Source organism: Silene latifolia, chromosome 6, assembly GCF_048544455.1.
Source record: "Silene latifolia isolate original U9 population chromosome 6, ASM4854445v1, whole genome shotgun sequence".
NCBI lineage: Eukaryota > Viridiplantae > Streptophyta > Magnoliopsida > Caryophyllales > Caryophyllaceae > Silene > Silene latifolia.
The window spans coordinates 49,005,862-49,018,468 of NC_133531.1; the positions used below are offsets into that span (position 1 = coordinate 49,005,862).

A 12,607-nucleotide genomic window follows, 5' to 3' on the forward strand; every position below is an offset into this window, starting at 1 on the left:
GTAGTTTGGAGGAATTTATGAATTTTGTGTAAAAGGATTACACGGAAACATTCCTATGCTTATAAGATGTTATGGGCCTCGTTATGGAATGATTAGCATGTAAGAGTGCTATGTGCATAAAGAATAATATGTATAAGAAGTTATACATATGTGTATAAGAAGTTATACATATATAAAGCTAACATGTATGAGGAGTCATACATAAAAGATGTCATATGAAGGATGTGTATGTATAAGTGTTATACGTACAAATCATGAACGAAAGCTAAGTACATTACAACATCCGATGTTGTAAGAGAGATACTTGATATCCGGATTTTAATGGAACTAGAGTAGTTCTGTTAGCCGAATATCGTCTCCCGAGAGAGGCGTGAAAACAAAGTGGGAGTGTTTGACTGGCTTTAGAACCAGAGTCTAAAACTTGTTTAGACATGTACTTAGAAATGCTCTATGTGATGATAAGATTGCATAGAACAAAGGAAAATAGCAATGGAAATTAGAGTGATGCAACTGTTGCTAATCCTCTAACCAAAGCCGTTGGCATAAGGTAGACATGATGGTTATGTTATCTCAATGTGATTGAGCAGTATACCTTAATTACTGAAGATCGTTATGTAAATATTGGATAGAGTATTGATATTTACATAAGTGATGATCGCATTCATTGTTTGAGTCTCTTAAGAAGTCAATTATTCAGTTTGACTGAAAACATGAATACCTTGTTTATCTGAATAAGTTGTGGAGACAATGTTGAACACTATTCAAGTGAACAAGATGAACATTGTATTTTGTCCCTAGTCACTTAATGAGGTGACGTCTCGGAGTGACTAGATTGTAAGTCGATTGATGGTTGTTCAACACCATAAGGTCATACGTGATGACTAGTCGATTACATAGGCAGAGTGTGTGACACTTTGCCGGACAGTGACCATTTAGAAAGTCCCTAAGTTCTATTATAGACGCCTGGTCGTGGCAGGGATCTCTAAGATGTTCTAATGAGTCGATTCTTTTGACTGGAGACTATTATCTGAGCAAGTGCAGTTTTCGAGTGACTTTGGTTTTTGTCCTAGGTCGTGCCGTGAAAGGAGGCCAAAAGGGCATTTACTAGGTCATGGTGATCTGTATTGGAGTAAAACTACAAGAACTAGATTTCTGGACAAATAAGACTCGAAAACAGAATTTGAATTGGTTGGAATTAGACTCAACAAATGGACTGATTTGGACTCAAACAAAGACTAACTAAATGGTTTAAGGATTAAGAAGATAAAAGACTCAAGTGTGCACGATTTAAGACTCAACTAATCTGATTTGGGACATGGCAAACAACACAATTGAAACGATTAGCTTGAATGACAACAATGGAAAATAGGTTTGTAACTTAAATGCTTATGAAGTAAACATTCAAATAACAATCTCCTCAAGGACTCAAAGCAAAGAAAACAGAAATTTTGGGACTGTTTTGACACGAAAACAAGAACAAGTAACCGGGATATGACTTAAACTAGATCACGAAGCAGGTTTAAGCCTTGGAATTATGCTCAAGATCACGAAGCAAGAGTTAATTCCGCCTCAAACACTAAGTAATGAGGGGTTTTCTGCACTAAGCAAGAAGAAAATTGATTGAAAACTTCAGTTTCAAACTCATATTTTAATTCACTCAAATCTGAATATTACAATAGAGAATGGCTCTTTATATAGAGCTTACAATGCTGCAAAATAAAACCCTAAGAAGAAATCTAACCATTGATGGAAAACTACTTTAATCTAAGGGTTGATTTTGAATTAAGTAAGAGGACAAATTGATAGGACCTGAATGTCAACTATTAAGGACAATTAGGAGCTGTTGTATTGCCTACTTATATGGCCCAAAGCTGGTCCTTGCAGTAGAGAACAGAAAAGAGGAGACAAGGAGAAGAAGAGGACAAGCTGTCACTTTCATTGTGTCTCCTCAAAAGTAATCTGCTTTTGATCACATATGAGGGTCTCCTTTTCTTGTTTTCTGATGCTCACATACTTGGAATCATTTAGAGATCATTTGGCATCCCTGGACGTGCCACTCAAGCCATGTAATTGGACAATAATGCCTCTGCTGCACACATAATGCAAAACAGACAACTTAGTAACATTCAGAAATCAGGCCTTCCTTGCAGGAGAATGGAGCTCGTCCTGTCGTCATTGATGGTGTACGATTATAAGCGAATTCAGCATGCGCCAATTTGATATCCCAATCCTTTGTGCTTTTACTAACCAATCCTCGCAATAGACTCCCTAGAGTACGGTTGGTTACCTCGGTCTGACCATCTGTTTGTGGATGGTGTGATGTACTGAAAAGAAGCTTAGTCCCCATCAAACGCCATAACGTTTTCCAGAAGTAACTAAGAAACTTCACATCTCTATCTGAAACAATAGTAAGAGGTATTCCATGTAATCGAACGATCTCTCTATAGTACAAATCAGCCACTTTAGTTGCATCATCAGTCTTGTGACACGGAATAAAATGCGCCATCTTCGAGAATCGATCAACTACCACCATAATCGAGTCCTTACCCCTCTGAGTTCTCGGCAAACCAAGGATAAAATCCATGCTTACCTCATTCCATGGCTGTACAGTGCACGGGCAGAGGTGTATACAAGCCCTTGGTGAACGTGCTTTTAGCCTTTTGACATACCACGCATTTCGCCACAATCTCTTGCACGTCCTTATTCATTCTCGGCCAGTAGAAGTGCTCACTTAGGATGTCACTCGTCTTATTAACTCCAAAGTGTCCAAAGAATAGCCCCGCCATGAGCTTCTCGTACCAACAACTCCCTAATCGACCCATTCGGAATGCATAGCCGATTACCCTTGAAGAGATAGCCATCCCGAACAAGATACAAACTCGTCGGATCAATGATTTCCTTTGAAAATTCTGGATCGACTTGTACAGTTCCTTGATATGTTCAAAACCAAGAATCCTTGCATCCAACTCAATCAACAATGAATGCCTTCGTGATAATGCATCAGCCACGATATTAGAACTTCCCGTCTTATATTTTGAAGAAAACGTGAATGATTGCAAGAATTCTACCCATTTGGCATGTCTTTGATTTAACTTTTGCTGTCCATGGATGTGTTTAAGAGCCTCGTGATCAGAATGTAAAATAAACGGCTTTGGACGCAGATAATGACTCCAATGATCCAATGCTCTCACGATTGCATAAAACTCCTTGTCATAGGTTGAATAGTTCAACCTTGCACCGTTTAATTTCTCGCTGAAATATGCAATAGGCCTCTTTTCTTGTATTAACACGGCACCAATCCCAACACCACTTGCATCACACTCGACTTCAAACAATTTATTAAAATCAGGTAGTGCTAAAACAGGTCCGGAGCATAGCTTGCGTTTTACTTCTTCAAACGCCTTTTGGGCGCTGTTAGTCCACACGAACTCTCCCTTCTTGGTTAGCTCTGTAATTGGAGCCACAATCGAGCTAAAACCCTGGATGAACCGTCTATAAAATGATGCTAAACCATGAAAGCTTCGCACCTCTGTAGTTGATTTCGGGCGGCCAGGCTTGAATAGCATCGACCTTGGATGGGTCCATACTTACCCCGTCTTTTCCCACAATATAACCAAGAAAGACAACACTTGAGACCATAAAAGTACATTTTTCCAACTTACCATAAAGCTTCTGATCTCGCAAAACTTCAAACACAGCTCGCAAATGTCGTTTGTGCGACTCTTCATCTTTGCTATAAATCAGGATGTCGTCAAGATAGACCACCACAAATTTGTTAAGGAACGGCCTTAACACTTCATTCATCAACCTCATAAACGAACTAGGAGCATTGCACAATCCAAACGGCATCACAAGCCATTCATATAACCCTTGCTTCGTTTTAAACGCGGTCTTCCACTCATCCCCTTCTCGAATCCTCATTTGATGGTAGCCACTCCTCAAATCCAGTTTAGAAAAGACACTCGAACCAGAAAGTTCGTCAAGCATATCATCAAGTCTTGGCATAGGAAAGTGATATTTGATTGTAATGTTATTTACCGCTCTACTATCAATGCACATTCTCCAAGTCCCTTCCTTCTTTGGTACTAATAACGCAGGCACCGCACATGGACTTAAGCTCTCTTGAACATATCCCCTATCTATCAATTCTTGGACTTGTCTCTGTAACTCCTTTGCTTCTCCGGATTACAGCGATAGGCCGGCTTATTAGGCAATGCCGCCCCTGGAATCAGATCTATTTGGTGTTCAATACCACGTAAAGGAGGTAACCCATCCGGTAATTCATCCGGAAACACATCCCGGAACTCTTCTAACAACTCCTGTACCTCACGGTCATCACACACACCAACGGACCCCAATTCACGAACCAGCAGCACATAAGTTCGTTCTCCACGAGCTAAAGCTTCCTCAACCTCCCGAGCCTCCATAAACATACTCCCCTTCTTTGTTTTGGACTCTTTAATCTTATTAGGTGACATAGGTTTCAGATTATATCTCACATTACCCTTCATCACGCTATACACATTAGCTCTCCCGTCATGTTCAACCTTTCTATCGAATTGCCAAGGCCTACCCAACAGAATGTGGCATGCATTCATAGGAATTATATCGCACCACACCTCATCAGCATAGGGTCCTAAACTCAACGAAACTAAGGCCTGTTTCTTAACTTGGATCCCATTCTCCCCATTCAGCCAATGTAATTTATATGGTTTAACTCGGTCTTTAGTTTGCAATTTCAGTTCATCAACAAGGTCCCTCGCTACTACATTAGCACATGATCCACTATCAATAATAAGATTGCAAATTTTACGGTTTACCTTGCACCGAGTATGGAAGATTTGCTCCCGTTGTTCATTCTCACTTTGAACCCGTTTCCATATGTAAATTACGCAAAGCACTAAACACTCCTCTTCACTCAATGGATCCAAATCGTAGACTTTTCCTTCACCATCAGTTTCAACATTCCCTTGAACTGTTTCTTCTTCTGGCGTGACAAATACGGGGATCATATCACATAATTCTTGAGCTGTTAGGGCTCGTTTCTGAGGACATTCGTTTGCTATATGCCCATAGCCTTGACACTTGAAGCAACGCCTCAAAGAACCCCCCTTTGGCTCGGCAACACCCTTTCCTTTGTCCTTGGGTTCTTCTTTCGGGATTTCTTTAGCCTTGCTAGGAGCTGGCCTGGAATATGAGTTGGTTCCCGAACTTTGTCCCTTGGAATAAGCATAAGGTTTACGTGCCTTATCATGTTTTTCAAATTTTAACGCCAATCTGCAAACATCACTAAACCCGTCATAATTCTGGATTTCTACCTTTGTTGCAATCGCGGGTGTTAGGCCCTTGATGAATCTCGCCACTCTTAGCTCTTCTTTCTCCTCAAGATCGCACACGATTGACATCTTTTCGAATTCTGTGATGTAATCAGTCACGGACATGCTTCCTTGCTCTAAAGATTGGAGCTTTAAGTAGTTATCTTGCTCATAATCCCTTGGCAGGAATCGCCTCATCAAGTGCTTCTTTAATTTGATCCAAGATTCGATCTTGTCTTTGCCTTCCTTTCTCCTCTGTTTTTTCAGATTTTCGTACCATAAAGATGCATACTTTGTAAGCTTTAAGATTGCAACTTTAAATTGCTTCTTGTCATCGTATTCTTTATATTCGAAAACCCTCTCAGCTTGTCTTACCCAATCCAGAAATTTTTCCGGATCCATCTCGCCATCAAAGTCTGGAATATCGAGTTTTAAACCCCGATCATCATCGTTCTTATTTTTTGACTTCCTCTTTGGGCTCTGTCGTCCTCTTCTTGATTCGGATGGGGTGTCCGATTCTTTTTCTTCTCTTTAGCCTTCAACATGCTTGCTATATTTTTTAACACATAAGCCATCTGAGCCATCTCCAACTTCAGCTCGTTATGACCATCTTCCCATGTTTTCGGACCTTCTTCACCGTCTTTAACCATGATTAGCAACGTCCCAAGACAGATCTATTAAGGAATAAATCTGAACTTAGCTCTGGTAACCAATTTGATGTAAAACAGTATGGAAAAACGAGAATGAACAGATCGTTGAACTGTTCGTTTGAGTTTGTTAATTCTGTGATTGTGTATGTCGTGATAATTAGTAAATTTGCAGCGGAAATTGATTTGTTTGGACTGATTATTTCGTGATTAAGGATGTAACCTGGATAGTATGGTGAATTCCTAGTCCTAACCTCGCAAGGTGTCAAACGCAGATTCACGCAATCAACCTCGCAAGGAAGATCTAAAGATTAAGCTCGCAAACCTAATCGGAATAATGCTCACAAATGTAAACAGTTTTATTGCTGGAAATTCGATGGTGTTTTCTCGATCATACACGGCCTAATATACTCCTAAACGAGGTCACAACCGACCCAAACCCTAGCTTGGAAATTAAGCTATCTTTCCTTTTCCTAAACTAACTAGGAAAATTATTCCCCTTTCCTAAACTAACTAGGAAAGTAATTAAAATACTAAAAACTAGAATACAATCAGATTTAGGGTATTCTAATTTGACTAGGATTAGGAAAATCTAGCTTTCCTAACTTTATTAGAAATAGTAATTAACTAACTTATTATTCTACACGATTTAGGAAACCGTGTATCCTAATCATCCTAGGAGCCGTGATATGCAACTCCAGAGCCGTGTTATGCAGCTCCCATACCTTCCCATTTTAGCATCAACACATTACTCGATCCAAGCTCAAATCCTTTTACTAGTTGAGTTACATTTCGACTAATAAGGATCTCATTTGCTTGTTCCGAACATGCTCCTGCATCACTTTGAGTAAGAACAGGTCAGGAATGAATGTTCAGCAGTTTTCCTCTGCAGCATTAGAAACTTTGAAAATTCATATCTTGCAACTCAGATTAGCTAAAAATACCCATGATAGCTCAAATTAAAGCTAAGGGAGTTAGCTTTCACCTCCAAAAAGAATCAACCAAGAATACCCAGTAGATTTTGAGTTATTAAAGTTTGAACACTGACAGGTCATTTCAGAAAACTGAATTGCATTCCTGCGTGACAGTCTTTGAAGCTTGATTGTGAAAAATATGCTCGATGAATATTGCTGATTCTAAAGCCATTGGAAAGTAGACTTCTTCAAGATTTTATACATATAAAGAACACGAATTTTAAGAAAGTAAAACTCCTGATATGATTATCTGAAGTTAGACCTGAAATTCTGAGACTGTTGTGAGTATTTCAGGTTTCCTAAGCTTCATTTTGATCAAAAAAATGCATCCAACCTTGTCATTGCCTTGCACAAATTCATGGAATGCTTTCTTGCCTTGAAAAATGAAGGACCCTCATCCCTAGCTCCTGCTGCAATCACAATGCAACAAATTTTGTTGCATGTATTGTGCAATAGGATAGATAGGGCATACAGGAATTGTCCACCCACGTTGGGTAACTATATCTCAAGGCCACTCGAGGAGTTAATGACTACAAATGCGTGGCCACGCTCGGAAGTAATCTGTGAGAGATTCTTCCGGTCAGGTAGTCACACTCCCGATCGAGAAAACCACTCGCGATATGTTCATGTGCAAGTGCGACCTGAAAGACACCTTGCATTGAGTGGGAGATTAAAACGGACAAGAGAATTGGTAGCGCACACATTGTGTCGGACAAGTGGGAGATTGTTGGAGTTAGTGTCCTCCACAATAGTGCGTTTCCATATTAAATCTCATTAAGGAATATGCATGGGATATTCATTGGCAATACTAGTCAGCTGATCAACGTATATCGGTAACGGTTGGCCAAGTAGGGTTTGACGTTACTGTCGTGAGACGGCGGTGTTCAGCTGATCCCTTTCGGTCACACCTAAAAGAACGAGCCCCAACACGAAAGCTAATTAATTGTATGAGATACAATTTAAATTAGTCCCTTGATTAAATTGACTAAGAGTTAGTCGATTAAATTGATTTAGAGAGATATCGAGTTGTGAACTCGAGGTACGGAAATTATTATTTAATTATGCGATAATTGAATAATAAATTATTTGAGACGGGAATTAATGATTAAGCAGTTAATTATTAAATTTGTACTAGTTGACTAATGTGATTAATATTGGTACGTAAACTATATGTGTAGCGGTACACATATATTTACGGAGTGATTTAGACGAAATTAATTGGAAGCATTTAAACATGATACGATGTTTAAATAAAATTTACACGTTTTTGTGCGACAAATATAAGAACCAAAATGGACCCGTAAATGGGACATTGGACCGTGTAAATGGAGTGTAGTGGATGATTATAGACATAATCATTTCACATTACTTGTTGTTTCTTCCATGAGTCATCTTATGATCACTTGCATGTGATATAAGATTGGACAAAAAAATAAACAAGTGCACTCCCTCACTCCACTAATACCACCCGCCTCTTTCCCCATGATACACTCCAATTGTTATTCATTTTTCACTACTTCTTTTGGTGTGTTTGCATGTGAAAAATAATTGGTCTATCTCTCTAAAAAATCATAAGCATCATCTTTACTAAGATTGTTAGTAAAACAAAATAAATACTAAGAGTGTTAGTATTATTTTACATAATATTCAAGGATTATATGGTTAATTTCTAGTTAAAATTAATCATATGAGTTGGAGGTTTGTTTTTGGGTGCAACTTAAAGGAGCTCTTCTAATTTGAAGATTGGATGATCTTGCCATTCTTAATAGCTCAAGAACAACTAAGATGGGTGATCTTTGTTGTGCCAAAATACTACAATTTCTCAATGTAAGGAAAATTGTTTTCCTCTTCTTTTATTCTAATATGCTTTTATATTGCATGCATGTTACATAGATCATCAATATGATAAATTATGAGATAATTTAATTTTTATTAGAGAGTCTAATATGGATCTATGATCTTTCATTAGAACTAATTAGAACGAATTAAAACGAATTAGAAATAGTTACAAATTAATTAGGGTAGTTTAGGTAGAAACTATTAAGAAAGTTGTGATAAACAGATGAAAACATATACAAAAGTCAAATTCCAGAGATTTGATATGAACGAATCGAATCTCCAAAACCGGGGTTTAATTTGATGACGAAAACCCGCAAATATTGATTATAAGGGATTTAAGTCGGTGTAAAAGCGATAAATTATTATGAATATGTGTTATGATTATTATATGAACGAAAGAAAGAAAAACAAGAAATTGAGACAAAAGGGACGGATTAACAGAGGACGGAGGAAGTAGAAGAAAAGCAGGAACTGCGGCAGCCTCTGGAAGAGGCGCAACAGTTGCTGCGTTTCTTCTCAACGTCTGCCTATAATTAATTCGAAAAAACAATTTGATAAAAGGGTTTTTAGAAATCGTTCTTAAGCATATTTTTGACGCAAACCTTACATAAATTGGTACAATAATAAAATACAATAGTAAAAGATGGGATTTACACCCTCTGACTTACATGTTTGACGAAACGAGATTAACTAAGTTAACGTTTAGTGATTACTCGACTCGAATGTATGATGAAAGTGCCCTCGTGAGAGGATTTAAATTAAGTTAATTGATTAATTGAGTGAAGTTGGTCAAATGGGTCGGTCATGCAACGTGACTGGTACTCAGAAGGATCCGAGTTTACGTGGTCGATTGATCAAGCACGTAGACGTCAATAAGCTTAGAGCACGGTCTTAGAATGCAAAGGGAGAAGAGAAGGGCGGACACTTGCGTGAGAAATATGTGAAGCCGAAGGCTTCTATTTATACTAATCACACGGAGGAATTATGGAATGACTAAAACTTTCGAAACAAATCTAAAAAAGATCTGAAAATACGCTGAAAAGAGCTGGGGAAGAGGCGCAGCAGCCACTGCGACCCTTGGAAGAGGCGCAGCAGGTGCTGCGTCCTTTCCCCAGAGGTTTCCTCCTGCGGAAGAAAGATTTCCGCGTTTCTTTTATGGAATTGCGGTATACCTCAACTTCCTTATTCTTTATCATAAGATTTCGGGATATATTTTGCCAAAAGATGTAAAAATAAATTATGGAATAGAAATATTCGGAATATTCCATAACATTCTAACTAGGCATTTTAAACGGTTTATTAGAAAATGAAGCGGTTTTTAACCCGGACTCCAAATGAACTCTAATTACTGTCAAAACGGCCGTAATGGCGCGTAGATGACGACCAAGTGGTAGACACAAATATTTGAGCTATCACTTGACGATAAACTTACGAACTGTCATAAATCATTCCGTGTACCAAACATGCGGCCCAATCATCACCGGGTGGTTTGCGGGAGGTGCAGAAATGAGGTATCTACACTTTGATTTTTGCACCAAGCCATTCTGTCAAAAGGGGTGAGTGTGCATCTTTTGGGTCATGATGAACTGTGGCTATACGAAGGGAATAGTGCGATAGGAATTGTCCACCCCCTTGTCAGGGTTATCTAAAATCTCACGGCCACTCGAGGAGTAGTGAACTGAAAATGCGTGGCCACGCTCGGAAGGAATCTACGGTAGATAATTCAGTCGACAGTTACTCTCCGGATCGAGGAAACCACTCAAGATATGATCAAATGCAAGTACGACTGCAAAGCATTGAGTGGGAGATTGTAATAGGACAAGAGAATTGTTGACGCACACTTGTCTCGGACAAGTGGGAGATTGTTGGAGTATGTGTCCTCAACAATAGTGCGGTCACATGATTTAAAATCATAATCAAATCTCATAATAAGAATACATAAGGGATGATTCATTATATAGTCAATTGATCAATATTAATCGGTAATGATTGGTTAACTAGAGTTTGACATTACCGTGCGTTTGACGGAGATGATCAGTTGATCCCTTTAGGTCACACCTATAGGATGATACCCACATAGATAATTAATTAATTAATTGTATTTGATCTGATTAATTAATCCCTTATTTATGTGAGTTGAATTTTATATCTTATTGTAATACGATTAAATAAGATTTAATTTAGTGACTAAATGTTAATTTACTAAATTAGTAGAGGTTTTATAAATGTTTTGAGGTAGAGGTAATTAGTTATTTATATTTCGAAAAGGTTGTAAATTTCACTAACTAGCAATTATAGGACCCATTATATATTGATATAATGGTAGTATACTACTTAAGTGTTGGGTGTATATTATTAGATTAATTATAATATATAATTATTAAATGATTATATTAATAATTAATTATATAAGATAATTGATCACATGACTTATAAGCATTTGTGGGACAAATGTCAAAAATCAAAATAAGACCCATATGAGCCATGTTGGACGGTACAAGCATCATCATAAGGATGTTGTTTTGTTTGCCATTTGTCCACTTATTTTTGAAGATTCCTACCCATTACTACACTCCAAGTTATGACATTGTCATTACTTGTTGTCATAAACATAATGATATAATTTTTGGACTTAATAATGGTCCACCTACACTCATGTGTGCCGTGAGATTTGAAGTGAGTGAGTAACATTATTTTGTTCATTCTTCTTTCTAATTTTCACATGCAAATACCTCTTCATCAACTCACATAAATACTAATATGCATCATAATATTACTAAGGTAGTAATAAAATAATATTAGTATAACTAAGGGAATAATTACTAGTTAATATCTAGTTAATATTACTAGTGATATTTCGGTGTAATCTTGGGTGCAATCAAGAGGAGTGTTGACACGGATGCCCAAAAGAATCAACCCAATTGAACTAGGACTCGGGTTTTTGGACAAAGACTCGAAACTGGACAGTACAACGGACTGTCTGTTTGTGAAACAAGGACTGAGATTTTGGACGGACAAGGGAGAATTAGACGGACGAGAGGACTGTTCAATTCTTGCAGAGAACCCTAAAAGAAAAACAATTTCGGTGAGCTTGAAAGGACCTCTTCCACTTGCCATGGACCATTCTTCTCCTTGCTTGACAACCCTTCCTTTGCTGAAATTTATCCACACGGGATCTCCGGGATCAAATACTTTGGTTTGCATAGGACTCTTGGACCTTTCCTCCCAAGTCCCATTGTCCTCCTTGGTTTGAACATGGATTGAGAACCTTTCATTTACTTGCTCTTTACCAACATGACATCCTTTGCTAGAGCAAACAATTAGCATGATTTCTTGCATTAGGACAGCCATCTTGTCAATGCTACTAGCTTCACTTTCAATCTCAAACGAATTAGTGAAATTTGGAATAGAGAAAGTAGGATAATCACATTGCAAACCATTGAAAGTTCCCTCGGTTTGATCATTGGTGAACAACTTCCCTTTAACTCGTCCCTTGGAATCATTCCACTTGAGCTTGCTTTGTTTAAGTGGGCATTCTCCTACCTTGCCATCGGAGTTGTATATATCACGGCTGCCTAAATGAGGTTTAGGGACCTCGGTCATCAACTCCATGGTGGTACTTGGTGAAACATCTTCATAGAGTTTGATCAATCTTTGAACTTTGGTAGGGAGTGGTGCCTCTTGCTCTTCGGACATACCTTTGGTAGGGAAAACATGGACACTCTCCATACCACTCACCTCTTGATTTAGCCTCTCAATGTGATTAGTAGATGCTTTCCAAGTAACCAAGCCAAGACCCATGCCCGTTTCCGCCAAATCATCACCCATTTCC

The 12,607-nt window shown here is 38.3% G+C and overlaps 1 protein-coding gene across 1 annotated transcript; it reads right to left on the reverse strand.

The window, feature by feature from the left end:
* Positions 1-4,142: 4,142 nt before the first annotated feature.
* On the reverse strand, positions 4,143-5,717 carry LOC141588051 (uncharacterized). Its single transcript, XM_074409507.1, has one exon. It carries the CDS (start codon positions 5,715-5,717, stop codon positions 4,143-4,145), a length of 1,575 nt encoding a protein of 524 aa, XP_074265608.1.
* Positions 5,718-12,607: the final 6,890 nt, after the last annotated feature.